General features: G+C 40.8%; 3 protein-coding genes across 3 annotated transcripts; all 3 read left to right on the top strand.

Moving 5' to 3' along the window:
• The first annotated feature begins 327 nt into the window (after positions 1-327).
• LOC108208490 (GABA transporter 1-like) lies at positions 328-16,191 on the top strand. Its single transcript, XM_017379023.2, has 7 exons — positions 328-486; positions 1,550-1,777; positions 14,594-14,691; positions 14,787-14,973; positions 15,079-15,209; positions 15,418-15,651; positions 15,732-16,191. The coding sequence occupies exons 1-7, from the start codon at positions 372-374 to the stop codon at positions 16,110-16,112; spliced, it is 1,374 nt and encodes a 457-aa protein (XP_017234512.1). The 5' UTR covers positions 328-371; the 3' UTR covers positions 16,113-16,191.
• A 1,834-nt stretch (positions 16,192-18,025) lies between these two features.
• LOC108207776 (agamous-like MADS-box protein AGL80) lies at positions 18,026-19,301 on the top strand. Its single transcript, XM_017378206.2, has one exon. It carries the CDS (start codon positions 18,389-18,391, stop codon positions 19,154-19,156), a length of 768 nt encoding a protein of 255 aa, XP_017233695.2. The 5' UTR covers positions 18,026-18,388; the 3' UTR covers positions 19,157-19,301.
• Positions 19,302-22,811: 3,510 nt separating this feature from the next.
• Positions 22,812-23,844, top strand: LOC108207775 (agamous-like MADS-box protein AGL80). Its single transcript, XM_017378205.2, has one exon. The coding sequence runs from the start codon at positions 22,891-22,893 to the stop codon at positions 23,656-23,658; it is 768 nt and encodes a 255-aa protein (XP_017233694.1). The 5' UTR covers positions 22,812-22,890; the 3' UTR covers positions 23,659-23,844.
• The last annotated feature ends 3,609 nt before the right edge of the window (positions 23,845-27,453 follow it).

The following is a 27,453-nucleotide window of genomic DNA, read 5'->3' as shown; positions in this document are numbered from 1 at the left end:
ATTTATAGTACATATGAAAAAATATCATATGTAAAAAACATTATGAAAACATTTAATAAAAGAGAAATTATTATATAAAAAGTAAAGATACAACATAAAAGATTTAAAATGCAAATAGACATAATAAACTAATCTATTAGATTTATGTAATTATTTATCTATAAATAAACAGAATTAAAATAAATATATAATTTTTAATTTTCAAATTCATTTTCGAAATTTAATTTTATTAAATAAAACATTGATTTCTAAATTTTGAAGCCCCTATAATTTTGGAGCCCTGTGCAGTCGCCCACCTTGCACGCCTCAAAAACCGGCCGTGATACTGATCATAGTATAAACACAACTACTAAGAGTGGGAGTGAGGCTAGATGGATGCACAACTTTCAAATTCCAGCAACACGGTGACAGATAAAGATAACGGTCAACAGACTATCTCGACTTCTCAGCTTGACGCTGGATCTTTGTTCGTGCTCAAGTCTCGAGGTAACTATTTGCTCTGCGTTTGAATTATATTTTACATATTATATTTGGCTAATAATAATAATACTGATGATTATAAATAAAAGAGATTATTACAGTTTGTAACCTTTAACTTTGGCTCATTGACAGATGAGTACTCGTACTTTGAAACGTTACAGTTGACATTCCAAAGTTCTAATGTGTTGTTGTAAATTTCTTCCGTTAAAAATTTCCGTAAATGTTTAATATAAGGTGTTAGTTCAGGGGCATTTTTGTACTTGCATAATTTTTTATTTTTGGAAAAACACATATTTAATAATTCGATTTTATATCCCAAATTTTTTTTTGAATAAACATATACATGTTAAATTTTTATTTTGAAAAAAATTTTGAAAAATAATACTCCCTCTGTTCCATTTTAACTGATGTTTGACTTTTTGACACGTATATTGAGGTGCAAAAAACCTATATCTACACTTAATAAAAAAATTCAATTTTTATATCAAATTAAAGTTTAGATTCTAAACTTTTATTTGATATAAATTTTATAAAGAATGATTATGTTTAGATATGATTTTTTTAACATCTTAAAATACGTGTAAAAAAGTCAAAAGCAGTTAAAATGGGACGGAGGGAGTATATGACAACATGTTTTATTTACATCTCAAATTACGTGTAAAAAATTAAAACAATTTTCATTATGCGCAGAGGCAGTAATAACATCCGGTCCTTAATCATTTTGAGTACTTTAATATGCATAAGAAAGCTCTTACATAAAACACACCCTAACGATAACTTGTGAACACACAAACAAGGCATGCCCAATTTTTTGCTCAAAATGACTTCTTAGCGGGGCTTCAACCTAAACTTTCCAACATATCTTCACTTGTAAGTAGCATAGGAGGATTGTGAGATGTATAAAGTAGGACATGTGAGGCATGTGTATGCAAAACTTATCACTATGCTAATCAAGCAGCAAAATTATCGATATGATCCCTACGACTTTTGACAAATTTATTTAAAAAATTACATCCTGCGATAATAAGTTTTGCTATAATAATCTTTGACAATTATGTATTACTTGCAGGATCATGGTTGCACTGCGGCTACCATCTGACATCAGCAATAGTAGCTCCAGCACTTCTGAGTATACCGTTTGCAATCGGATTGTTGGGTTGGGGCGGGATAGTGTGCTTAAGCATGGCCGCACTTGTTACTTTCTATTCTTACAACCTTTTATCATTAGTTTTAGAGGACCATGCTCGTCGTGGAATGCGACAGCTTCATTTTCGTGACATGGCTCATGATATTTTAGGTATAGTGTTATAGCCATTTTGAGGCTATGGAGAGGTAGAGGAGGGCGCGCCCTCCACGGGGTAATCCCGGGAGGCGCGGCCTTGTGTCTCAAGAACAGGTGTCACTTGTTTGAAGACTGAAGAAGGGAAAATGATGAAGATGAAGGGCGCGCCCTCCGCGGTCGCGCCCACAGGTAAAAAATATATGTGTGAGGTTGAGTGAGTCTCGATGACGACCCTTCCGAGGGATACGAAGGCTTACCCTTCCGAGGGATATGAAGACTAGTGCCAGAGCTCATCTGGTAGTTATCAGGCTCATCTGGTAGTTCCCGGGTTACGTCCGGGCGTGATCTATAATCCCCAGTCCTGCTATCTGCCGGGTTGTCCTCGTGCGGGGGCCTGGGGTGATCATGGTTGTAGAAGGCCCTCAGGGGTAACACGAAGGCCGATCATATGTCCGGGTCCTGTATTCTGGTGAGTTAGCCCTCATTGGGGGACTGGGACGATCGTGTAACTTGGCTCCTCATTGGTCTTACCTCTTAGTGAGAACCTTCGCTAAGGGGTAAGGACGCGTCACTACACCTCAAGGAAGTGGTCACGGCTCTATCTGATGTCTCCTCCATGCTACGAAAGAGTAGCGGTTAGTGTCATCTCTCGTAGTGGAGATGATGCCGTATCCGTGATGTACTTGGACTAGGATTCTAAGGTAGTTGTCTCAAGGCTTACTTCTAACTGGAGTAGAACTCTAAGTGATAAGTCTCCGACCTACGGTTGGTCTTATCCCCAAGAGGCCTAGTCCTGATCAAACTAGGAGTCTTGGTTCTATAGAACTACGTACGGCTTGATCCCCTATATAAAGGGGTACGTAGGCACATCAAGGGGATATATCGAGAGTTGTGAGAACGAGAGCAGAAATATATTCCCTTGATCTCAGCCACCCTCAAACACCTAAAACCACCGTCCACAGCAGATCTCCGCCATATAATCACCGTAGAAACACCTAAGTCCGTCAACGAACCTCACGTTTGTTGATTCACCAAATTCCTCTATCAACAAATTGGCGCTAGAAGGAGGGGTACCAGGTGAAATCTCAAAGAGGAAGAGATGGCCAACCACGACGATGATTTGTATGAAGGAGAGTACTACGTTGAAGACGAACCAGTAGAGCCGTACTCACCCGTGCACATTGAAGACCCCCGCACCTTGCCTAACAACCCACCTCCGGTTGTGGTCAGTAATACGGAGCTTCTTAGTGCCCTTCACCGAATGGAACAAAATCAAGCAAGATACAACACAAGGTTGAATACCCTGGAGTCCGTCCTAGAAGAGCTCGCACCCCGACGTCCTCACCAGTCTAGGAGCCATGATAGGAGGGGACGCAGACGATTCAGACGCCCTACACCTCGGATGTTGGAGTATGGAGATACAACTCCTGGCGCTAACCATCCCCAAGGAACAGCCGTCAACCACGGGGCTCATGGCACCCAGGGCGCGCCCTTGACCGTCTCCATACCACCAAATCAGCCAGGAGGGTCGGGGCAAGGAAGAGGAAATCAGAATACAAACACCCGACCATTGGCCGAAAGACTTGGGATCACACAAGACAGCTTAGCCATGATTGTGCATTTGGCGGGAGAGGAACAACGAGAACGCCAAGGAACCCAAGGCGCGCCCTCAGAGCAAAGGCGCGACACTGGCGTTGGCAGAACATACCGGGGAGTAAGAGGTAGAGGCAGAGACCATACATCGGTTGGAGGAAGAGGTCGCGGACCATCCATAATTGAATACCTCCCTTCGCAGAGCGAGTCTAGTCAGCACACGCCAAACCAGCTAGGTCGAAGAAGGTCGCGCCCCCTCAATGGTAACACGGGCGCAACCCATCAAACCAATCCTCAACAAACTACACCTAATGGTCAGACGGGCGTGACCACTCAAACCACCCCTCACGGTCATACGGGCACGAACCCTCAAGGCAATACTCAGCAAACTGTCCCTATCATCACCAATACTCAGCAAACCACTCCCATCACGACCAACCAACAGGCCACTGGAACCCAACAACAAACACCCACAGGTACACAGACGACCCTTGCTACGACCGTCGGCAACACCAATACTGTGACCACACCTATCACTACCCTAGCTAATAATACCGGCACAACGGTTACACCCATTACTACCCAAACGACTACGCAAACCATTCCTGGACTCGGAGCCATCAACGGAGAAGACCTTAAGAAATTACTTGCCCTCCTACAAGCTGGACATTCCACCGCTGTACCAAACATCCCTTCACCATTCACCGCTGCAGTTCGTGACGCCCAACTCCCAACAGGGTTCAGACATGTGAATGCAGACCTTCGATACCATGGCAGTTCGGACCCCCGGGAATTCTTGATCAGGTTCAACATTGAGATGGACTTGTATCAAATCCCAGACCTCGTCAGGTGTAGGTTCCTCGCGGCAAGTCTGAGGGAAAGCGCTCAGCAATGGTTTCAGAAATTAGGGGAAGGTGTGATCTCTTCTTGGGTAGACATGCAGCGAATGTTCATGATGCAGTTTCAAGCCGCAACCAAATACGCCCCACCGGTCACCACCTTAGCCAACGTCAAGCAACGCGATAACGAATCCTTAACCGCATACTTCAAGAGGTTCAACCAGGAGTCTATGGGGGTTACTGGGGCGTCGGATGAGACCTTGAAAAATTTCCTCATCGCCGGGTTAAAGGTTGGTACCGATTTCTGGAAGCACTTACAGGGGAAAGACCCGTCTAACCTGTCAGAGCTGTACGCAGCAGCCGAATCCTTCAAGAAGGTAGAGCAGTCACTCGCCGAGAATCAGAAAGAAATCGCTAAGTCACGGGGTAAGAGAAAGGAACACACACCTAGCCCGGAACCAAAAGGGCGTGGACGCTCCCCAGTAAGGGTACACATGGCTAGTGACAGAAGGAACTGGAGCCCCCCGAGACAACCAGGCGCATACACCCCTCTCGTGGCTTCAGCCGAGCACATCTACGCGGTAAGCAAAGATAAAGCCCCTTTTCGGAAGCCGCAGCCTATTCCCTATAATGTTGCCAAAGACAAGAAGAAGTACTGTGACTTCCACGAATCAGCTGGACACAACACCGCGGACTGTAGACACCTTAAAGAAGAGATCGAGGAGTTACTCAGGGCAGGCTACCTAACGGAATGGGTGAAGAAATACAGAATGGATCACCCACCAGAAAGGCGCGCCCGCGGAAGGTCACCCGAAAATAAAGATGATGAGAAACAAAACGATACCCAGTTTGTGAGGGAAGGTAGCATTAGGAGCATATTTGGAGGCCCCTATATAGGTGGAGGCAGTCGAAAGGCAATGGAAAGGTACGCCAAGGAGGCAAAGGACTACCCCCTTACCAACGTGAACCACTTATCAGTCAGAGCCCCAAGAGTCTTCAAAGGAGAGATCATGGACATCACCTTCACAGAGGACGACGCTAGATGGGTACACCATCCCCACAACGACGCCCTAGTGGTCGCCATGCGCATCGCCACTATGAATGTTCATCGGGTATTCGTGGATAATGGAAGTTCGGTTAACATCCTCTACTACGACACCTACAAGAAGATGGGACTACCAGATAAGGACATGACCGTAGAGAATATCTACATCTATGGTTTCGGAGGAGAGGCCATTAAGGCTAAAGGAACCATTCGCCTACCCGTGGCATTGGGAGAAGCCCCACGAGTGGCCACACAGATATCTGAATTCGTAATCATCGACCACCCGTCAGCTCATAATGCACTAATGGGGCGCCCCCTCCTGAAAGACATGAGGATAGTCACCTCCATCTACCATCTCACTTTAAAGTTTCCTACTCCTGGAGGGGTCGGGTGCGTAAAGGGATCCCAGTACGAGTCTCGCAACTGCTATGGCCGATCGCTCAAAAATTTCCAAGAAAAAAGAGGAGTGAGACCCCACGAGGAACTCCATTCAGTCCACGCTATCTACTTCATCCAATACCCGGAAAGTGATACGGAGGGCGCGCCCTCACCCTTACCATCAGAAGAACACATCCACTTCAAGGATAAACTACCCCTCACACATGAGCTAAAGGTGGGAGAATGTGGAGAGCAAGTCGCGGAGGTAGAGGTCACACCCCCCACCAAAATCCGGAAGATAGACAAGGCAGAGGTAGTGATGGAACTGGATGATCCCGTACCGGTTGAAGGAACACCCGAGGATGCATCCCCAGAACACAAAGCAACCCCCCAACAATTTGATTTTGATCTAGACCCTAGGTTGCCTATGCTCGTGCAAAACACGGGACCAGCCGAGGACACAGTCGAGATACAGGTTACACCGGGGAGTGATGGCAAGGTCCTCAAAATAGGGTCAAAACTGAGTCCTGAGGTAAGGATCAAGCTGACAGAGTTCCTAAAGGCCAACCTTGATGTATTCGCTTGGAGTCATGAAGACATGATCGGGATTGACCCGGCTGTTATGTGTCACCATCTCAACGTCGACCCCACCAAAAAAGGTATTAGACAGAAGCGTAGACCAATAAGTGGGGAAAGAGCTGAGGCCCTCCAGGAAGAAGTAGACCGTCTCATGAAAGCGGGACTAGTAAAAGAGTCGTTTTACCCAACATGGCTGGCGAACCCTGTACTGGTGAAAAAACCCAACGGGAAGTGGCGTACCTGCATAGACTTCACTGACCTCAACAAGGCGTGCCCTAAAGATAGCTTCCCACTACCTAGGATCGATCAGCTAGTAGATTCGACGGCCGGCCACGCCCTCCTTAGTTTCATGGATGCATACTCAGGTTACAACCAGATCCCCATGTACGAACCTGACCAGGAGCACACCTCATTCATCACGGACAGGGGTCTATATTGTTATATTGGCATGCCATTTGGACTCATCAACGCAGGCGCAACTTACCAAAGGCTCGTAAACATGATGTTCAAGGATCAAATCGGGAAGACCATGGAGGTGTACGTCGATGATATGTTGGTCAAATCCAAGAAAGCCAACGATCATGTGTCTCACTTATCTGACATGTTCGAAATCCTAAGGAAGTACAGGATGAAGCTCAACCCTCAAAAGTGTGTCTTCGGAGTAGAGTCAGGGAAGTTTCTTGGGTTCATGGTAAATCACAGAGGTATCGAGGCCAATCCCGCGAAAATCAAAGCCTTGCTAGAAATGAAGTCTCCAACCAATATCAAACAGGTCCAAAGCTTAACCGGGAGGATCGCCGCTTTGAACAGGTTTGTGTCAAAGTCTTCCGAAAAATGCAAGGAGTTCTTCAAAGCAGTGAAAGGTGCATCCAAGGATTTCGAATGGACGGTAGAATGTGAAAGCGCTTTCGTGAAAATCAAAAAACATTTGGGCGAGCCACCCCTCCTAGCCAAACCAGATGAAGGTGAGACGCTCGTGCTCTACTTAGCCGTCTCAGACTACTCCATCAGCGCTGTTTTGGTGAAGGAGGACGTGGAGGGTCAGTCCCCAGTCTATTATGTAAGCAAGAGGTTGTTGGACGCGGAGACTCGCTACACAAGTATGGAGAAGTTGGTGTACGCTTTGGTACATGCATCCCGAAAGCTACGACCCTACTTCCAAGCACATAAGGTGGAGGTAAGGACTGCGTACCCCCTTCGTCAAATCATGCACAAACCAGAGGTAACAGGTAGGATGATGAAGTGGGCGATTGAGTTGGGACAATTCGACATAGACTACAGACCACGAACCGCCGTCAAAGGTCAGGCCCTGGCAGATTTCATTTTAGAATTCCCAGAAGATGGAGAGAACTCTGGCCTACTAATCAAATATGACCCAGACCTACCACCACAACCGGACGCCCCAAAAGAAGACATCCCCGAACTATGGTGGACGGTGCACACCGACGGAGCAGTGAATGGCGATGGGGCAGGTGCCGGCATAGTGTTGGTAAGCCCCGAGGGACACAGGCTCTTGAATGCCATCCACTTCACCTTCCAACTATCTAATAACGACGCAGAATACGAGGCATTAGTAGGAGGCTTAAAATTAGCCCTCGAGATGAAAGTCAGAAGGCTCGTGGTAAAGCTCGACTCAATGCTGGTGGTAGAGCACATAAAAGGGGGGTACCAAGCCAAGGGACCTAAGACAGCTATGTACCTCAAATGCGTCCAGAGGTTGCTAGACCAGTTTGAGGAAGTGCAAGTAAACAAGGTACCTAGGGAGTTCAACGGAGACGCCGACGCCTTGGCAAAATTGGGATCCCAGAAAGAAGCTTCCTTATTGGGCGTAATTCGATTGGACGTTCAAGAGGTGCCTAGCATCCCAGAACTACATACGTACTGAGAGAGGTCCATGAAGGCATATGTGGAAACCACTCGGGAGGCAACTCATTAGCTATGAAGGTCCTAAGGCAAGGATACTACTGGCCTACCCTAAGGAGTGACGCCTTCGATTTTGCCAGAGCATGTGATAAGTGCCAACGGTTTGCCAACTTTACCCATAACCCGGCAACATCCTTGACCAGCATGACCAGTCCTTGGCCTTTTGCCATGTGGGGAATAGACTTGATTGGGGAACTCCCTAAAGCCAAGGGAGGTGTGAAGTACGCAGTTGTAGCTGTGGACTACTTTACCAAGTGGGCGGAAGCCGCGCCCTTAGCCACCATCACAGCCAAAAAGATCAAGGATTTTGTTTTTAACTCTATTGTTTGCAGGTTTGGAATCCCTTACAAGCTGATCTCGGACAACGGAAAGCAATTCGACAGCAAGGAATTGAGAGGCCTCTGTGATGACCTTGGAATCAAGAAGGATTTTGCAGCGGTGTACCATCCCCAGAGCAACGGGCAGACGGAGGCGGTGAATAAAATCATCAAACACACATTGAAGACTAAGCTGGAAGATAGCAAGGGAAGCTGGCCGGAGGAACTCCCCATGGTGCTATGGTCTTACAACACGACTCCTAGGACTACCACTGGGGAGTCGCCATTTGTGTTGACCTACGGGTGTGAAGCCATGGTTCCAATAGAGGTTGGGGCTGGATCATTCAGGCGTGACTACTTTGAGAAACAAGACAACGACGTCAACCAAAGACTCTACTTGGACATGATTGAAGAGATCAGAGCTACCTCGCAGATACGATTAGCTGCATATCAGCAACGAACAGCGAGGTATTACAACAGCAAGGTGAAGGCTCACCCATTCCAAGTAGGGGACCTTGTCCTCAGGAAAGTTGTGCTCAACAACAAGAACCCCTTGCATGGGGTCTTCGGTGCCAACTGGGAAGGTCCCTACAGGGTGAAGGTGATACTATGGAAGGGAACCTATAGATTGGAAGACTTAGACGGGAAACCAGTTCCGCGCCCCTGGAATGCGGAACACCTAAAGAAATACTATCAGTAGCCAAAGGCTGCATAGACTAGTCATGACACTAATGTCATCCCTAGTCTAGGGGAGTGGTGATACACATATGCTCTCTCCTAGCTAAGGTTTTTTGCTAGTCTCTTTATGTCCCCTTGGGGTTAACAGCTCCCTGGGACGGGTGCGGTTTCGTACTCGAGCGCATTATTTCTATCGTATTTAGGTATGGGCCCGAGGCCATGTTATGTTTCAACCATCTTAATAAAGGCCTAGAGCCAATCTATTTTCCACAAAAGAATGTGTCGAATGCTTGTTTCTGAACATTATGGTTCCCATGGCTTCTGAGCCGCGCCCTTACTCATAATGATGCAAGCCTTAAAAATATCCTAAGGCAGGCAGAGGGCGCGCCCCCAACCGGTATTAGCAAAATAACTCGTATGAGAAGGACGATAAAAAGCGTTCTCCCAAGGGTGGGCGCGCCCCGGTAAAAGAAAGGTCGCGCCCTCCGTCTGATCACAAGTTCTAAGGTGACAGTTCATTACTCGAAGTAATAGTCATAAATGAGCGATAGAGAGATCAACGTTGCCAGGGTCGCATAATTAGGTGATGAGAGATCAAATAATCATTTCATAAATAAGCATTATCACTAGTTGGCAATGAAAGCAGATAAGAAGATAAAGTTAACGATAAATCGCCGGAGGGCGCGCCCCCCCGGCTAAGTTAAGTATGCTTGGTGATAAAATATCCTTAATTACAACTTGCAGAGCATTAAAAGAGGGCTCGCTCCTCGAAATGTGTTTGAGTTTAAAACATAACAAGATTAAGGAGCCTGGTGGTCAATCGTGTCCTGGGGAACCTGATCCTGAGGGCGCGTCTGCTCCTCAGTCCCACGGCTGGCAGACGCCTCCTTTGCCAGGGTCTCCTCAATCGAGGTCTTCTTGGCAGCGATAAGTTCTGGCTGCTCGACCTTAAACTCTTCTACCCACTGGGCCATGCCAGAGCCAAAGTGGAGAGCCCAGTCAAAGGAGGGCGCGCCCGCCACGAACGTCGCCACATAATTATTCACACCATCATCGAAGGCCGCGCCCTCGATCTTCTCTCTCTCCGCAGTTGTAAAGGAGGTTTGATTTTCCTTCAGCTTTTGGTTGGCGGCAGTTAAGTCCTCATTGGCCTTCTTCAGGCTCTCCACCTCCCTCTTAAGAGGGTCAAGGCGCGCCTTCTCTTCTTTCAGGAGCCTTTGACAACTCTTCCACCCTTCTTGTGCCTTCCTCAGATCCTCCTTTTGGCTCTTAAAATCTTCTCTCAGCTTGGAGAGACTCTCCTCAGCCTTCTTCAACGAGGACGCGTCCTCTAGGCGACGCTCCTCTCTGTCATGCAGGTGGACTAAAAATTCAGCCGCGCCCTTCAAGAGGAAAGAGTCTTTCTCCTCTTGAGGTTTGGCCCTCCAGGCTTCGAGCTCTCCATCCTCGACATAAGTATCACCCATATCGGCAAAGTGGCGCGCCGACTTGCTCATCGAGGACGCGCCCTTAACCAAATGCCTCTTCCTCTTGGCAGGTTGTTGGTCAGAGGAAGGGATCTCGAGGACCTCAGGAATTGTACGGGTTAGGGCTGAGGGCGCGCCCTTCTCCTGAGGCTGCCTGGAGCCCGAGGCCGCGGCCTTGTCTGCCGGTTGGGCAGTAGAACCTTTCTTGCCTAGAAAGCTTGGGCGAGGCATATCTGCAAAAGATAGAAACGAGACAAGGGTTAGAACCTGACATCATTAGTAAGGTCGCGCCCTCTCTAGAGTATAGGCGCGCCCTCCTTTATTAATAAAGTTAAGTAAATAAAAGTATATCATGCAAATGCGTGAAAGATAGTACAAGTGCGAAATGCAAGGGGAGTGGGGATAGGAATGTTATAAACTAATAACAGAAGCATAAGGGCGCGCCCTCGGCCGAGGGCGCGGTTTTGACTTACCATCCTCACCATCACTTTCTGAGTCACTAGACTCGGACCGTTTTCGTTTGGTCCCTTTCAGTTTCTCGCCAACAGGGCGCCCATCTATGAATCTCTTCCACCCAACTTTGGTTCCCACCTCTTCGGGCAACAATTTGACCTTTATCAGATTTTCCTCTGTCACCACAGAGGGAATGTTCCTCTCAGAGGCTGGAAGGGCAAACACCTTAGCTACTCGGGCCGCTTCCCCCTTGGTGAGAGTAGGTTTGTCACGATAAACTGGAGGAAAGGGAACAGAGGGTTATAATCTAAGGGTAAAAGAAGGAAGGGCGCGCCTTCCTTGAAGGGGCGCGCCCTCGTGTGAAAAAAGCAAGGGTCAGTATACCTGGATCAGGGTTAAACTGAGTAGTGACTCGAAGAGTGTTATAGACATAAAAGAATGTGTCTTTCCACTTCTTCACGTGAGAGTTCCTTCCTTCTGAAAGGCCTTTCTTGTTGTGCTCATGTTGCACCACAAGGTAGAAATATCCTGGCTGGCTCTGGGCCAGCCTAAAGAAGTAACTCACCTCCCTCATAGAGGGCGCGCCCAGACCCACTTTGTCGAAAAGAATGAAGAGACCAGCCGCTAACATGTAGGAATTTGGAGATAGCTGTATGGGCGCGACCTCGAACCAATTACATATATCAATGTAATACTGAGGCAAGGGCGCGGTCACGCCCAAGGGTACGTGTCTGAGGGTTGTGACCATCCTTGGGATTCTGATGTTGTCCCTATCGAATCGGTGTGGGCGCATCCCTGCCTTGGGAACCACAGACTTCCCTTGCATATAGTAATAATCTTGCAGCCATTCAAGTTCATCCCACGAGATGTAGGAATCCTGATCCACGCAAGACATTTTTCCTGCTCTCCTCTTTATGGCCTCCACTGCTCTAGGGGACAAAGTCTCATTGTCAGACAAAGTTTCCCAATCGATATCCTCCTCCCACGTTTCGATCTTGGGGTGCTCGTATGGCTCAGGAGAACTGTCAGGAGAGGTAATGACAAACTCGCTAGGGCCCTCCTCAGGCGCGCCCTCAGATCCAGAAGAGCTCTCTTCGCGCGCTGGAGAGTTGGAGGGAGAGTAAGGAGAATCTTCGACCGCAATACTTTTTCCTTTATCCGGCCTGGAGGACGCGACCTCGGCTGTTCTGGAAGGCGCGGCCTCTGTCGTCTTGTTAGCTTGGGGACCTGTAGGGATGTCATCGAACCAAGACTCAAGCTCTGAGTCGTAATCGTCTGGCCGCGTCCATCCGGTAGGATGTTGTGTATTTTGAGTACCGTCTGGCTGGGGGGAGGAGGAATCCATATCGGAGCAGAAGGTGCCGTCTGCTATTTGTTTGTTAATCTTGTTTATGAACTCTTGAGGGACTCTCTGTGGGCCTCTTAGAGGAGAAGGAGGGAAGACCTCAGGAGGAGAAACAGAGACTCCAAAGCGGCCTAGGAATTCTCTGAAAGGATGGAAAGGAGGAGACGCGCCCTCGTCTGCCAGCTGAAAAGAAAATAGTAAAGAAGACGTGAGGGCGCGCCCTTGGAGGTGAATATGAGAAGGTAAAGAAGAGATGAGTGAAAATGGAAGGTTCGAAAGAATAAAAGGACGCGACCCGGTAAGAGAGGGCGCGCCCTCTGTGCATTATAAAGCAGTATGACTAGCGCAGGGGAGAATGGTGGTCCAATGTGGTTATCGCTATAGTTCGAGAGCGCGCCCACGAAGGAGGCCGCGCCCTCGGGCACTTAAGCCATCATTCGACAAACAGAATACACTCTATCATTAATTGGGATTTCAGATCAAACGCGAAGCAAGCCAATATACAGATATACATATACATATATATGACAGCAAGAACACGAAGAACAATGGGAAGCTAGAGAGTCATATGTGTAGATCTAATCGAATACGTGATGAAATCTTACAAATAAGGAACGAAAATGTACCTTAGAAGTTGGGAAGTTGATTTGCTGGACTGAAATCGCCGGAAAATTGCCGGAGGATGGAGTTCTGGTGCCGGAAATTTGAAATCGCCGCCTGAGAGAGAGAGTGTGTGGAAATGGTGAAATGAAGACGAAGAAGGAGTATTTATAGCAGGAGGTTGGGCGTGACAGCTGTCCTCTTGTAACGGTCGTGGCTTTTCAAATTCAGAAGGGAGAGGTCGCGCCCGTCAAGAAGGGCGCGCCCTCTGTCAAGGATGGGAGATGCTCTGTGAAGATTTCCTAGACATTTGCAATATCTACCAAATCTGGGGAGTACTTGTTATAGCCATTTTGAGGCTATGGAGAGGTAGAGGAGGGCGCGCCCTCCACGGGGTAATCCCGGGAGGCGCGGCCTTGTGTCTCAAGAACAGGTGTCACTTGTTTGAAGACTGAAGAAGGGAAAATGATGAAGATGAAGGGCGCGCCCTCCGCGGTCGCGCCCACAGGTAAAAAATATATGTGTGAGGTTGAGTGAGTCTCGATGACGACCCTTCCGAGGGATACGAAGGCTTACCCTTCCGAGGGATATGAAGACTAGTGCCAGAGCTCATCTGGTAGTTATCAGGCTCATCTGGTAGTTCCCGGGTTACGTCCGGGCGTGATCTATAATCCCCAGTCCTGCTATCTGCCGGGTTGTCCTCGTGCGGGGGCCTGGGGTGATCATGGTTGTAGAAGGCCCTCAGGGGTAACACGAAGGCCGATCATATGTCCGGGTCCTGTATTCTGGTGAGTTAGCCCTCATTGGGGGACTGGGACGATCGTGTAACTTGGCTCCTCATTGGTCTTACCTCTTAGTGAGAACCTTCGCTAAGGGGTAAGGACGCGTCACTACACCTCAAGGAAGTGGTCACGGCTCTATCTGATGTCTCCTCCATGCTACGAAAGAGTAGCGGTTAGTGTCATCTCTCGTAGTGGAGATGATGCCGTATCCGTGATGTACTTGGACTAGGATTCTAAGGTAGTTGTCTCAAGGCTTACTTCTAACTGGAGTAGAACTCTAAGTGATAAGTCTCCGACCTACGGTTGGTCTTATCCCCAAGAGGCCTAGTCCTGATCAAACTAGGAGTCTTGGTTCTATAGAACTACGTACGGCTTGATCCCCTATATAAAGGGGTACGTAGGCACATCAAGGGGATATATCGAGAGTTGTGAGAACGAGAGCAGAAATATATTCCCTTGATCTCAGCCACCCTCAAACACCTAAAACCACCGTCCACAGCAGATCTCCGCCATATAATCACCGTAGAAACACCTAAGTCCGTCAACGAACCTCACGTTTGTTGATTCACCAAATTCCTCTATCAACATATAGTATTTACCTTCATTTGCATATATAATTGAAATAAGTGCAACAAACTATAATCAAACTAATCAAAAATTGATTTATTAAAAACTATATGCAACTATCTGTATAATGTTGTTATGTTTTTTGAAAATGATGGCATATAAGGTTCCAAACGTCAAGTGATCGATTCATAATTTTAGAAGCGATCACAGTATATCATCAAGTGATCAATGTATTAATGAGAACAGTTGTGTCTAAAACTGAACAGGACCGGGATGGGGGAAGTATTTTGTAGGACCACTTCAATTAGGAGTTTGCTATGGAGCTGTTATTGCCTGCACACTGCTTGGAGGCCAGAGCCTCAAGGTCGTTTCTGTTTCAGTACTCATTGCCATTAGCTTAAAGTCGGTATATATAAATCTAAACCAATGTTTTTTCCAATTGTTTTATATACATTTCAGTATATATATGTGGTATCCAGTCCAGATGGAAGCATGCAGCTTTACCATTTCATTGTTATATTTGGAGGAGTAACATTGATCATGGGTCAAATGCCATCTTTTCATTCCTTGCGGCACATCAACCTTGTTTCCTTAGTTCTCTGCCTTGCTTATTGTGCTTGCACTACTGCAGGATCCATATACATTGGTACCAACAATTTCTAGCTTTAGCACATTGCCCTTTCTACTAAATGTGTAGCTAGCCAAGTAGATACATAATCATCCATTTGTTGTCGTATATATATTTGTACAGGAAATTCTAGCAATGCACCACCAAAGAATTATAATGTTACTGAAGTTGGTGTAAACAGACTCTTTGGCACCTTTAATGCTATTTCTATTATTGCCACTACGTATGGAAATGGAATCATCCCCGAGATTCAGGTTTCACTATCATTTATACACACATTTTTCTTTTGGTTTTTTTTTCCCTTGGTAAATATTCAAAATCCTTCACACACTCCTGCCTCTACTGAGTCTTGAACCCTCAACCTGTAGTATAGATATAAGAAGGATACCCGCTTGGCTTATATTTGTATTAGTGAGTCTGTCAAAGAATTATCACCTCTGTCCAAATTGAATTTATTTTCAGGCAACCATAGCTGCACCTATTCAGGGTAAGATGTTCAAGGGACTTCTGGTCTGTTATTTTGTGGTAATCACGACGTTTTTCAGTGTTGGAATATCAGGGTATTGGGCTTTTGGAAATCAAGCGGAGGCCTCAGTTCTTTCAAACTTTTTGGTTGATAGAAAATCTTTGGTCCCCAAGTGGTTTCTCTTGATCACCAATATTTTCACACTTGTCCAAGTATCTGCTGTCACTTTGGTAAGATTTGCATGTTAAAAGCAATAACAAGTACTACCTTTACCTGAAGTTTTATTCTTATACTATTTAGCATGATGCAGACATACATGCAACCAACAAATGTTGTTATAGATCGTCGATTTGCTGATCCGAAGAAGGATGAATTCTCTGCAAGAAATATAGTCCCACGACTGATATTCAGGTCAATTGCTGTTATTATAGCAACAACAATTGCTGCAATGTTACCATTCTTTGGAGATATAATGGCGCTTTTCGGTGCCTTTGGTTGCATTCCTCTGGACTTCATTCTTCCAATGCTTTTCTACAATGTCACATTCAAGCCTTCCAAGAGGAGCCTAATTTTTTGGGTAAATACAATAATAGCGGTTGTATCCACAGTTCTGTCAGGCGTAGGGGCAGTAGCGTCTGTGAGACAAATAATTGTCGATGCCAAGAGCTATCGTTTGTTTGCAAATATGTAATATGTGATTAGTTAAATAACGCAAGTAATTTCTGATTGGGAGCATTCATAAATGAATTATTCTGTGTCATAATATTTGAACAACAAGATATGATTATACATATTGAAACAAGAAACGACAGAAAATAATGTAAAACCTAAAACAAAACAGAATAAACAGTGGATGCACTATGATATTGGCAATAGCAAACAGCTTGTTTCCTGGATAATACTGTGGAAAATGCATTTTCCCACTCTTTTGCTGCATTAGTCTGACTGGCTAAGATTACAAAAACATAGTCATTGCTTCTGGTTTTCACTGTTTAGTCATTTGGCAGAGCAGTTCTATTTTTCCTACTCAGTAATTACCACTTACCTGAAAATTAGGCTTAGCTAATACCGGAACATGTTGTTTTTCTGTTTTATTTTTTCGAATCAAAAGAAATTTCATGTATGAGAGTTGTCATCCTTAGCCCGGATCGTATATTTCTATAAATAGCCAGCTTAATTCAGACCCAAATGCCATAGCCCTGAAGTGTAATATTTCGGTTAAGATCCTCTATATACCATAATGGCTCACTCAAGTGTCACAATCTTCTTCTTATACCTCGTCACTTTTGCTCTTTGTTCATCGTCAATACATAGCTGCAGTAAGTTGTCTTGCATGCATACCAAAAACTCGAATCTCCCGCGAGCTACCAGAGTTTCAACGCCCAATGCCATGGGTCATGCCACAGCGATCCATGATGGCCCCGTGATTGCTCGTCACCTTGGTACCATCCATCGGATTCTTGACGAGTCTGTACCTAGTCCTGGTGTTGGTAACTAATATTAAACGACTTTAACTAGGGAAAAACTTGTTATGCTACTTCTAAACTTGATTGTTTTAAGTATTGGATTCATTATGTTGGAATTCACTGTCTATTGTCTGGTATTGAACACATGATCATTTCGGAAAAAAGTATCGCACACATGATCTATGCAGCTTATACAGTAGCAAATAATTATAGATGCCGGGCACGGTTGCTAATTATTGTTTGCTCTAGAGATTTTCTTTTCTGCCATTTTGCCACGGGGTATGAACTGTAATTTACAATTTCACCATAAAGTCACCTAAATTAAATCAGAATTTACAACTTTACAGATATTTAACTAATTTCTATAACGCTGGTTTTTATTTTTGTATGTTAAAATTATTACAAACTGAAAGTCGGCCAAGAAACATGTTGCAATTGGTCGCATTCTTATATCAATTTATGTTAGATCTTATCTATATTTATTTCTTTTATTTTCTATTGATCAGGTTCAAGTATTTAGAATTTTAGATCTTATATTTTTTTTCTTTCCTTTCCCGATTTTAATAGGATGAAATATTCGATAAAAGAATAATCATTCCGACAACTTTTTCTTTTATCTGTATTGACTCATTGATCTTATTTTATCCTATTTGATTCGTGTTTTGATCTGATCATCAAAACCGTATAATTTATCAATTAACCTAAATAATTGACCTAAATTAGATTGAGAGTTATTATTTAACTATGTAAAAATCACCTAAAAAGAATAAAAAATTATAATATCACTGATATATAATTGATTTTTATAACAACGATTTTTATCTGTGTGGTGGCAATTATTAGTCAACAAAAATAATAAATCATTAATATAAACTTCATTTCAGACCACCATCAATGATTTTGGAGGCGAGCTCAAAAAAATATTATAAACCTTAATTAAAAATTTTAATATTTCAAATATATCAATACAAATTTAATATTTGTAACTTTTTATAAACCCCAAGCCCTACACAGTTGGGCCTCATGGGGTAATGTCCAGGTGAGCTGACTCCTTGCACATTCTTAGATGGGATCCGTCCATCCATGTACCTAAAATATTTAGTTTTATAATTTTAAAGAGAGTAGGGTAAACATAACGTTCACTTTTGTACCTGACCGTTACGTTTAAAAACGGTAATCCATTATTCTTGATATGATTAATCTCCAGCTCATCATGATTATCCTCACAGAATTTTGTTCATCAACTTTCCTTATTTACAAGATTTGATATAGCCAGATATGGATATCAGAATAATTATTCGAATCTCACACCATTAAAAGATAATTTAGAAAATCATGACATAAATGGTTATTCATATCTTTTATTGCCATATTCTTCTTGACATATTATAAATAGCGATCCAGTTTTGGTAGCAGAGGCCACAAACAAAATCCTCTCTCAAAAATTCCATAAACCTATAATCTTGTTTCCCTTTTATATTGGCTTTGAATTAAGCCGGCCATGACGAGGAAGAAAGTGAAGCTGGCCTTCATCAGTAACGATGCTACAAGAAAGGCAACATACAAGAAGAGAAAGAAGGGCCTGATGAAGAAGGTGGAGGAGCTCACCACCCTATGCGGCATCGATGCCTGTGCCATCATCTACAGTCCTTATGACGAGCAGCCTGACGTCTGGCCTGACATCGCTGGCGTGGAACGGGTGGTGGAAAAATTCAAAAGCATGCCCGAGATGCAGCAGAGCAGGAAGATGCTGAATCAGGAGAGTTTCACGAGGCAACGTATTGCCAAAACTAATGAGCAGCTGAAGAAGCAACTGAGGGATAACCGAGAGAAGGAGATGACCGAGGTGATGTCCCAATGCTTGACAGGCCAGCTAGGATTGCACAATTTGACGTTGCCTGATTTGAATGATTTGGGGTTTCTGGTGGACCAAAAGTTGCAAGAGATTAATAAGAAGATGAATGAGATCTCTCTGCAAGAAGCTACTCAGCAAGAGCCAGTGGTGATACCAGAAGAAGCTCCTCAGCAACAGCAAGTGGTGCCAACAACTGTTTCTGACAACGTTGGACTTTTGGCAGGGGGAGTGTTCGAGGAACAAAGGTTGGATATTGCTGGTGGTAGCAGTGATGTCGATGCCTATGGATTGGTGCCGCAATGGTTCAATGATGCTGTGGTTGGCAACAATGCGACGGCTAATGATCAGAATTTAGGGTTTATGAACATGTTTGGAGATGAGAACAATCCTGCAGCGTGGGATAATTACTTTTGAACAAGAGCAGAGATGGAGTTTTTCTTCCAGTCATTTGTTTGATTGTGAACCAATTTCAATTTCTTTCATTGTGAAACACATTGTAAACAGAACACAAGAGGTAGACTCATGCTGTGACACCTCTTGTGGGTTGCTATTCATTTTAGTCGACCATTAATAAATCTGTTTTTCTACAAATATGCAGGTAGTCTTCTTTATATGCTAACCTCCTTTCTTTTTCTTTCTTAATTTTTCATTTTATTTTCAAAAGTATTCAAATTTTAATTTTAGACATGTATGTTGAAATAATTAATTATTTATATATTTAGAAGGTCATTACTAAATAAAAAGAAATATGAATACTTGTATAATACCAATTTGTTTTATATCTTTTTCTGAATAAATTTTTAATTTATAAAAGATCTGCGAAATAGCATAGCGTTCTAGTTAAGCTGTGCAACAATATTTGTATAGAAAAGTACAAAAAACAATGTAAATGAAATGAATGGACTAGAAAGTTTAATATGATATAGTCTTACCTAAAACACACATTAAAATAAAATTGGAAAAGTATTTATGTATTTATATATATGTATAGTTATATATTTCAAATTAATAATTTAATTTTACGTAGAATAACTTATATTATCGAGCCAAATATGTCAAGTTACATACCACAAGTCTCGTCTTGATTTGAATAATTCATTATTACATAACACATAACTCTGCAAATCAACTAACACAATTTACTGTCGTGCTAGGATATAGCCGGAAAAATTGAACACAATGAAGATTTATTGGGCGTATGAAGCTTGATCTTCCACTTTTGTAATCCTCTATAATACATGTTTCTATTGATCAACTGCTTATATAACTAATATTAGATTGTACATATTTTCTTTTACTCTTCTTTCTCTTGATTATATATTCTTATGTGAACTAACAACATAGATCTTGTTTATTTTCATTTACATCCTTTTATGTTTCTTGCAATGAAATTTTAGGTGAAAGAACAATAACGGTGACAACTTCTTCTTTAACTACATTGACCCATTGATACCATCAAAATTGTACAGTTCATCAATTCACCTAATTTACGTTGAAAGTTATAATTTCATTATATAAAATCACCTAAACTAAATCATAAGTTACATTTTCGCTGATATATAATGATTTTTATAACATAGGCTTTTATTTGTTTATGCCCGAAATTATTAATCAACAAATCAATAGTTGTTTATATTCTTGATCTACAAAATAATGGATCATTAACACAAAATCAAAAACGATTTTGGAGGCATAGTTCAGCATAAAATTGTCGACCTTGTTTAAAAATTTTAAAATTCAAATATATAAGGCTAATAATACGTAGTTACAAAAGTTGTAAGTGTTTACAAACCGGAAACCCTATACGTATAGCTAGACTCCCCCGGTTAATTTTTACACGAACTGGAAGGTTCGTAAGCCGCCAAAAAACATGTTGTTATTGATCCGGTTCTTACATCAATTAATGTTAGATCGCCGCCAAAAAATACGTGTTATATATTGATCACATTATTACATCAATTAATGTTAGATCGATCTTCCCTGTTTATTTTCCTTTATTTTTCTATTGATCAGGTTCTTACATCAACTAATGTTAGATCTTGCATATTTTTCTCCTTTCTTTTCTGCATTTTATAGGATGAAATCTTCGGTGAAAGAACAGTTCATACAATAACTGTAACAACTTTTTGAAACCTATATCGACCCATTCGTCCTACTTTGCTCTTTTTGACTCGTGTTTTAATCGGTATCAATTCACCTAATTATATTCGATCGGAAGTTACAATTTCACTAAGTATAAAATTAACCTATACTAGATCGGAAGTTATAATTCCACTAATATATAATTGATTTCTCGAATACCAGTTTTCATCCGTGTGTGCTTAAAATTATTAATCAATAAAACAGTGATTCATTAATATAAACTTTACTCCAGGCCAATAACAAAGATTTTGAAAGCAAGGACAACATAAATTAAGAATTTTATTCAAAAAATTTAATATTCAATATATACCAGGCTAATAATACATGTTCTTAAATTTGTAAATATTTTACAAACAGGAAACCTGTACAGTTAGGCCTCCCTACCCCAAGCAAAGTTGGGCCCGCTCCTTGCACCCTTAAATGTGGGCCATCAGTGTACCTGATATATCCATAAAGGAGGTCCTGGGTCACGTGCCCCCACAATTAAAAAAAATACTAGCATATTTCGAAAAATGTATCGCACACATGATCGTTCCGTCCCTGATTGTCAAGTATTACACACATTGATCATTTCAGGAAAAAAATATCGCGCAGATGATCTCAGCTTATACATTAGCAAATAATTATACCATGCACGCTGCTAATTGTTTGCTCTAGAGATTTTCTTTTTTGTCGTATTACCACGGGGTATGAAGTGTAATTTACAATTTCACTACGTAAAAGTCATCTAAATTAAACTAGAATTTACAATTTTAAAGATATATAACTAATTTCTATAACGCCGATTTTTATTTTTATATGCCTATAATTATTAGAAACAGAAAGTCCTTTAAGCCGCCAAGAAACATGTTGCAATCACTCGGGTTCTATATCAATTAATGTTACTATAACGCCGGATTTTATTTTTGTATGCCTAAAATTATTAGGCACAAAAGGTTCTTTAAGCCGCCAAGAAACATGTTGCAATTACTCGGGTTTTATATCAATTGATGTTAGATCTCATCTACGTTTATTTCTTTTATTTTCATCAATTAATGTTAGATCTCATGTACGTTCATTTCTTTTATTTTCATATTGATCAGGTTCTAATATTTAGATCTTGTATTTTTCGTTTTCCTTTCTTTTCCGTTTTTTATTGGATGAAATATTCGGTAAAAGAACAGTCACTCTGATAACTTTTTTTTCTTCGCTGTATTGAGCCATTGATCATATTTTGCCCAGTTTGATTCATGTTTTGATCCCATAACATCAAAATCGTATAGTTTATCAAGTAAACTAAACTAGATTGGAAGTTATTATTTCGCTATGTAAAAATCATAGCGATAGAATCAAAAATTATGATCCCACTAATTTTTGTAACAACGATTTTTATTAGTGTGTCTGCAATTATTAATTAGTGAACAAAATGATTAATATAATATAAACTTCGTACCACCGTCAATGATTTTGGAGGCGAGTTGAATATAAAATTATAAACCTTAATTAAAAATTTTAGTATTTCAGAAATATCAATACGTTTATAAAATTTGTAAATTTTTTTAAACCCGAAGTCCGATACAGTTGGGGCCCATGAAATAACGTCCACTTGGGCTCGCTCCTTGCACACTCTTACATGTGGCCCGTCCGTGTATCTGAAATATAACGTTCACTTTTGTAGCTGACTGTGGTTACGTTTAAAAACGGTAAATCAATATTCTTGATATGATTAATCTCCAGCTCATCACGATTATCTTCAGAGAATTTTGTTCATCATCTTTCCTTATTTACAAGATTTGATATAGCCTAATATGGATATCAGAATAATTATTCGAATCTCACACCATTAAAAGATAATTTAGAAAATCATGACATAAATGTTTATTCATATGTTTTATTGCCATATTCTTCTTGACATATTATAAATAGCGATCCAGTTTTGGTAGCAGAGGCCACAAACAAAATCCTCTCTCAAAAATTCCATAAACCTATAATCTTGTTTCCCCTTTATATCGGCTTTGAAGCCGGCCATGACGAGGAAGAAAGTGAAGCTAGCCTTTATCAGTAATGATGCTACAAGAAAGGCAACATACAAGAAGAGAAAGAAGGGCCTGATGAAGAAGGTGGAGGAGCTCACCACCCTATGCGGCATCGATGCCTGTGCCATCATCTACAGTCCTTATGACGAGCAGCCTGATGTCTGGCCTGACATCGCTGGCGTGGAACGGGTGGTGGAAAAATTCAAAAGCATGCCCGAGATGCAGCAGAGCAGGAAGATGCTGAATCAGGAGAGTTTCACGAGGCAACGTATTGCCAAAACTAATGAGCAGCTGAAGAAGCAACTCAAGGAAAACCGAGAGAAGGAGATGACTGAGGTGATGTCCCAATGCTTGACAGGCCAGCTAGGATTGCACAATTTAATGTTGCCTGATTTGAATGATCTGGGGTTTTTGGTGGACCAAAAACTGCAAGAGATTAATAAGAAGATGAATGAGATGGCTCTCCAAGAAGCGACACAGCAGCAGCAAGTGGTGACCCCAGAAGAAGCTCCTCAGGAACAGCAAGTGGTGCCAACAACTGTTTCTGACAACGTTGGAGTTTTGGCCGGGGGAGTGGTCGAGGAACAAAGATTGGATGCTGGTGGCAACACTGATGTCGATGCCTATGGATTGGTGCCACAATGGTTCAATAATGATGCCGTGGTTAGCGACAATGTGACGGCTGACTATCAGGATTTAGGGTTTATGACCCCCTTCGGAGATGAGAACAATCCAGTAGCGTGGGCTAATTTCTTTTGAACAAGAATATCAGATGGAGTTTTTCTATTCAGTCATTTGTTTAATTGTGAACCGTTTTTTATTTTCTTTCATTGCAAAAGACATTGTAACAGACACAAGAGATAGACTAAAGAAAATTGTCATCTCTGTGACACCTGTGGGTTGGTATTCATTTTAGCCAACCATTAATAAATCAGTTTTTTACTAAGATGCTACTCCTCTTTATATGCTGTTTCTTCTTCTTTCCTAATTTTTCATTTTAATTTTCAAAAGTATTAAAATTATAATTTTAGACATGTATGTTGAAATAATTAATTATTTATATATTTGGAAGTTCATAACTATATAAAAAGAAATATGAATGCTTGTATAATACCAATTTGTGTTATATCTTTTTCTGAATAAACTTTTTATGAAAAATGTGCCAAATAGCATATTGTTCTAGTTAAGCTCTCCACCAATATTTGTATAGAAAAGTATAAAAACAATGTAAATGAAATGAATGGACAAAAAAGTCTGATATGATATAGTCTTACCTAAAACACACATTAAAATAAAATATGAAAAGTATTTATATATATGTATATTTATATATTTTAAATTAATAATTTAATTTTACGTAGAATTTTTTATATTACCGAGCCCAATATGCCAAGTTCTATCCGGGTGCGGTAAAGGGACTATTTGACGTGATTAAGATTGAGTTCTAGGTTCTCTACGACTAACTATTGGACCTGTACAGGTTTTGTGTATTCGGTTAATAAAGCTTATTTAGGCATGAAAAAACTCTTAAGATGTTCTGTTTCACACTCACCAATATTGACTTTAGATATGAATTAATTCGAGATCATTTTTAATTATTCTAAATCTTTATTTACTCTTTATTGATATTGGCGTGTCATACAAATCTAATTATTTTAAATCTTTGTTTATTCTTTATTTATACTTGTCGTGTCACACAAATCGATTATAGAACAAAGTCGGTTAAGGAACTTTGTCATGATTATCTGGTGAATAAGAGATTAATTAGTTCATAAATAGAAAATAATTTGATATTATACTTATAAAAATAGTAATTGAATATCAATTTATCTGATTAATAACCTATATTTTGGTATAAAAGTCAACTTGTTTTCTAAAAAAAAGTCAATATTAATTTACACATATCATGCTTTACATGAATACATGACACAAGTCTAGGCTTGGCTTGGATATTTTATTATTACATAACACATATCTCTGCAAATCAACTAACATGATTTACTCTCTTACGAGGATATAGCCAGAAAAATTGAAGAAAATGAAGATTATTGGGTATGTGAAACTTGATCTTATATTTTTGTAATCTGCTAAAATAAATGTTTCTATTGATCAAGTGCTTATATAACTAATATTAGATCGTACATATTTTCTTTTACTTTCTTCCTTCTCTTGATTATATATTCAGATTATTATGTGAACTAATTAATGTTAGATCTTGTTTATTTTCATTTGAAAGAACAATGGCTGTGACAACTTCTTCTTTACTTCTATTGACCCATTGATACTGCATTATCTCATTTGACTCGTGTTTTGACCTGATATTGGAGGCAGAATTCAACATAAAATTTTCGACCTTGTTTAAAAATTTTAATATTCACATATATCATGCTAATAATATATAGTTATAAAAGTTATAAGTTCTTACAAACCGGAAATCCTATACCGCCAGGTTCCCCCAGTTAATTTTCACACAAACTGAAAGATCCGTAAGCCGCCAAAAAACATGTTATTGATCAGGTTCGTACATCAATTAATGTTACATCGCCGCTAAAAACATGTTGTTATTAATCACGTTATTACATCAACTAATGTGGATATGCCCTATTTATTTTCTTTTATTTTTCTATTGATCAGGTTCTTACATCGACTAATGTTAGATCTTGCATATTTCTTTTCTGCATTTTGTAGGATGAAATCTTCAGTGAAAGATTGTTTCGAACAATAACTGTAACAACTTTTTTTAACCTCTATCGACCTATTCATCCTACTTTGCCCTTTTTGACTCGGTGTTTTGATCGGTATCAATTCACCTAATTATATTAGATCGGAAGTTACAATTTCACTATGTATAAAATTAACCTACACTAGATCGAAAGTTATAATTCCACTAATATATAACTGATTTATGTAATATCAGTTTTCATCCGTGTGTGCTTAAAATTATTAATCAATAAAACAGTGATTCATTAATATAAACTTTACACCAGGCCAATAACAAAGATTTTTGAAAGTGAGGACAACATAAATTAAGAATTATTCAAAATATACCAGCCTGATAATACATGTTCATAAATTTGTAAAAATTTTACAAACAGGAAGCCTGTACAGTTAGGCCTCCCTACCCCAAGCAAAGTTGGGCCCGCTCCTTGCACCCCTAAATGTGGGCCATCGGTGTACCTGATATATCTTTAAAGGAGGCCCTGGGTCACGTGCCCCCACAATTAAAAAAAATACTAGCATATTTCGAAAAAAGTATGGCACACATGATCATTTTGTCCCTGATTGTCAAGTATTGCACACATTGATCATTTCGGAAAAAAAATATCTCGCAGATGATCTATGCAGCTTATACATTAGCAAATAATTATACCGGGTACGCTACTAATTGTTGCTCCACAGATTTCCTTTTTTGTCGTATTACCACGGGGTATGAACTGTAATTAACAATTTCACTACGTAAAAGTCACCTAAATTAAACCAGAATTTACAATTTTACAGATATATATAACTAATTTCTATAACGCCGGTTTTTATTTTTATATGCCTAAAATTATTACAAACTGAAGGTCCTTTAAGCCGCCAAGAAACATGTTGCTATCACTCGGGTTCTATATCAATTAATGTTATTATAACGCCGAATTTTATTTTTGTATGCCTAAAATTATTACAAAGTGAAGGTTCTTTAAGCCGTCAACAAACATGTTGCAATTACTCGGGTTCTATATCACTTAATGTTAGATCTCATCTATGTTCATTTCTTTTATTTTCATTAATTAATGTTAGATATCATCCACGTTCATTTCTTTTATTTTCATATTGATCAGGTTCTAATATTTAGATCTTGTATTTTTCGTTTTCCTTTCTTTTCCGTTTTTTATTGGATAAAATATTCGGTAAAAGAACAATCACTCTGATAACTTATTTTTCTTAGGTGTATTGAGCCATTGATCCTATTTTGTCCTGTTTGATTCGTGTTTTGATCCCATAACATTAAAATCGTATAGTTTATCAAGTAACCTAAACAAGATTGGAAGTCATTATTTCGCTATGTAAAAATCATAGCGAAAGAATCAAAAAATACGATCTCACTAATTTTTGTAATAGCGATTTTTATTAGTGTCCGCAATTATTAGTCAACAAAGTGATTAATATAATATAAACTTCGTACCACCGTCAATGATTTTGGAAGCGAGTTTCAATATAAAATTATAAACCTTAATTAAAAATTCTAGTATTTTAACATGTAACTTTCTATTTTCTAAAATAATAAATAAATATTTTATAATAGTTGATCAAAAATTAGTTAATTTGACTACTCGAAAAGCAAAAAGGACATGTAAATTGAGACGGAGTGAATATTTTAACGGAATTTAACGGATGGGGTGCTTATCGTTCTAGAAATGTAAAGTTAGGGGGTGCGATATGCAATTACCTCATACGTTTATAAAATTTGTAAACTTATATAAACCCAGAGCCCGATACAGTTGGGCCCTATAAAATAACTCCAGTTGGGCTCGCTTCTTGCACACTCTTACATGTGGCCCGTCCGTGTAC

Source organism: Daucus carota, chromosome 2 (assembly GCF_001625215.2).
Source record: "Daucus carota subsp. sativus chromosome 2, DH1 v3.0, whole genome shotgun sequence".
Classification (NCBI taxonomy): domain Eukaryota; kingdom Viridiplantae; phylum Streptophyta; class Magnoliopsida; order Apiales; family Apiaceae; genus Daucus; species Daucus carota.
Note: the sequence above shows the minus strand (reverse complement) of the source record. Positions and strands in the feature narration are given on the sequence as shown.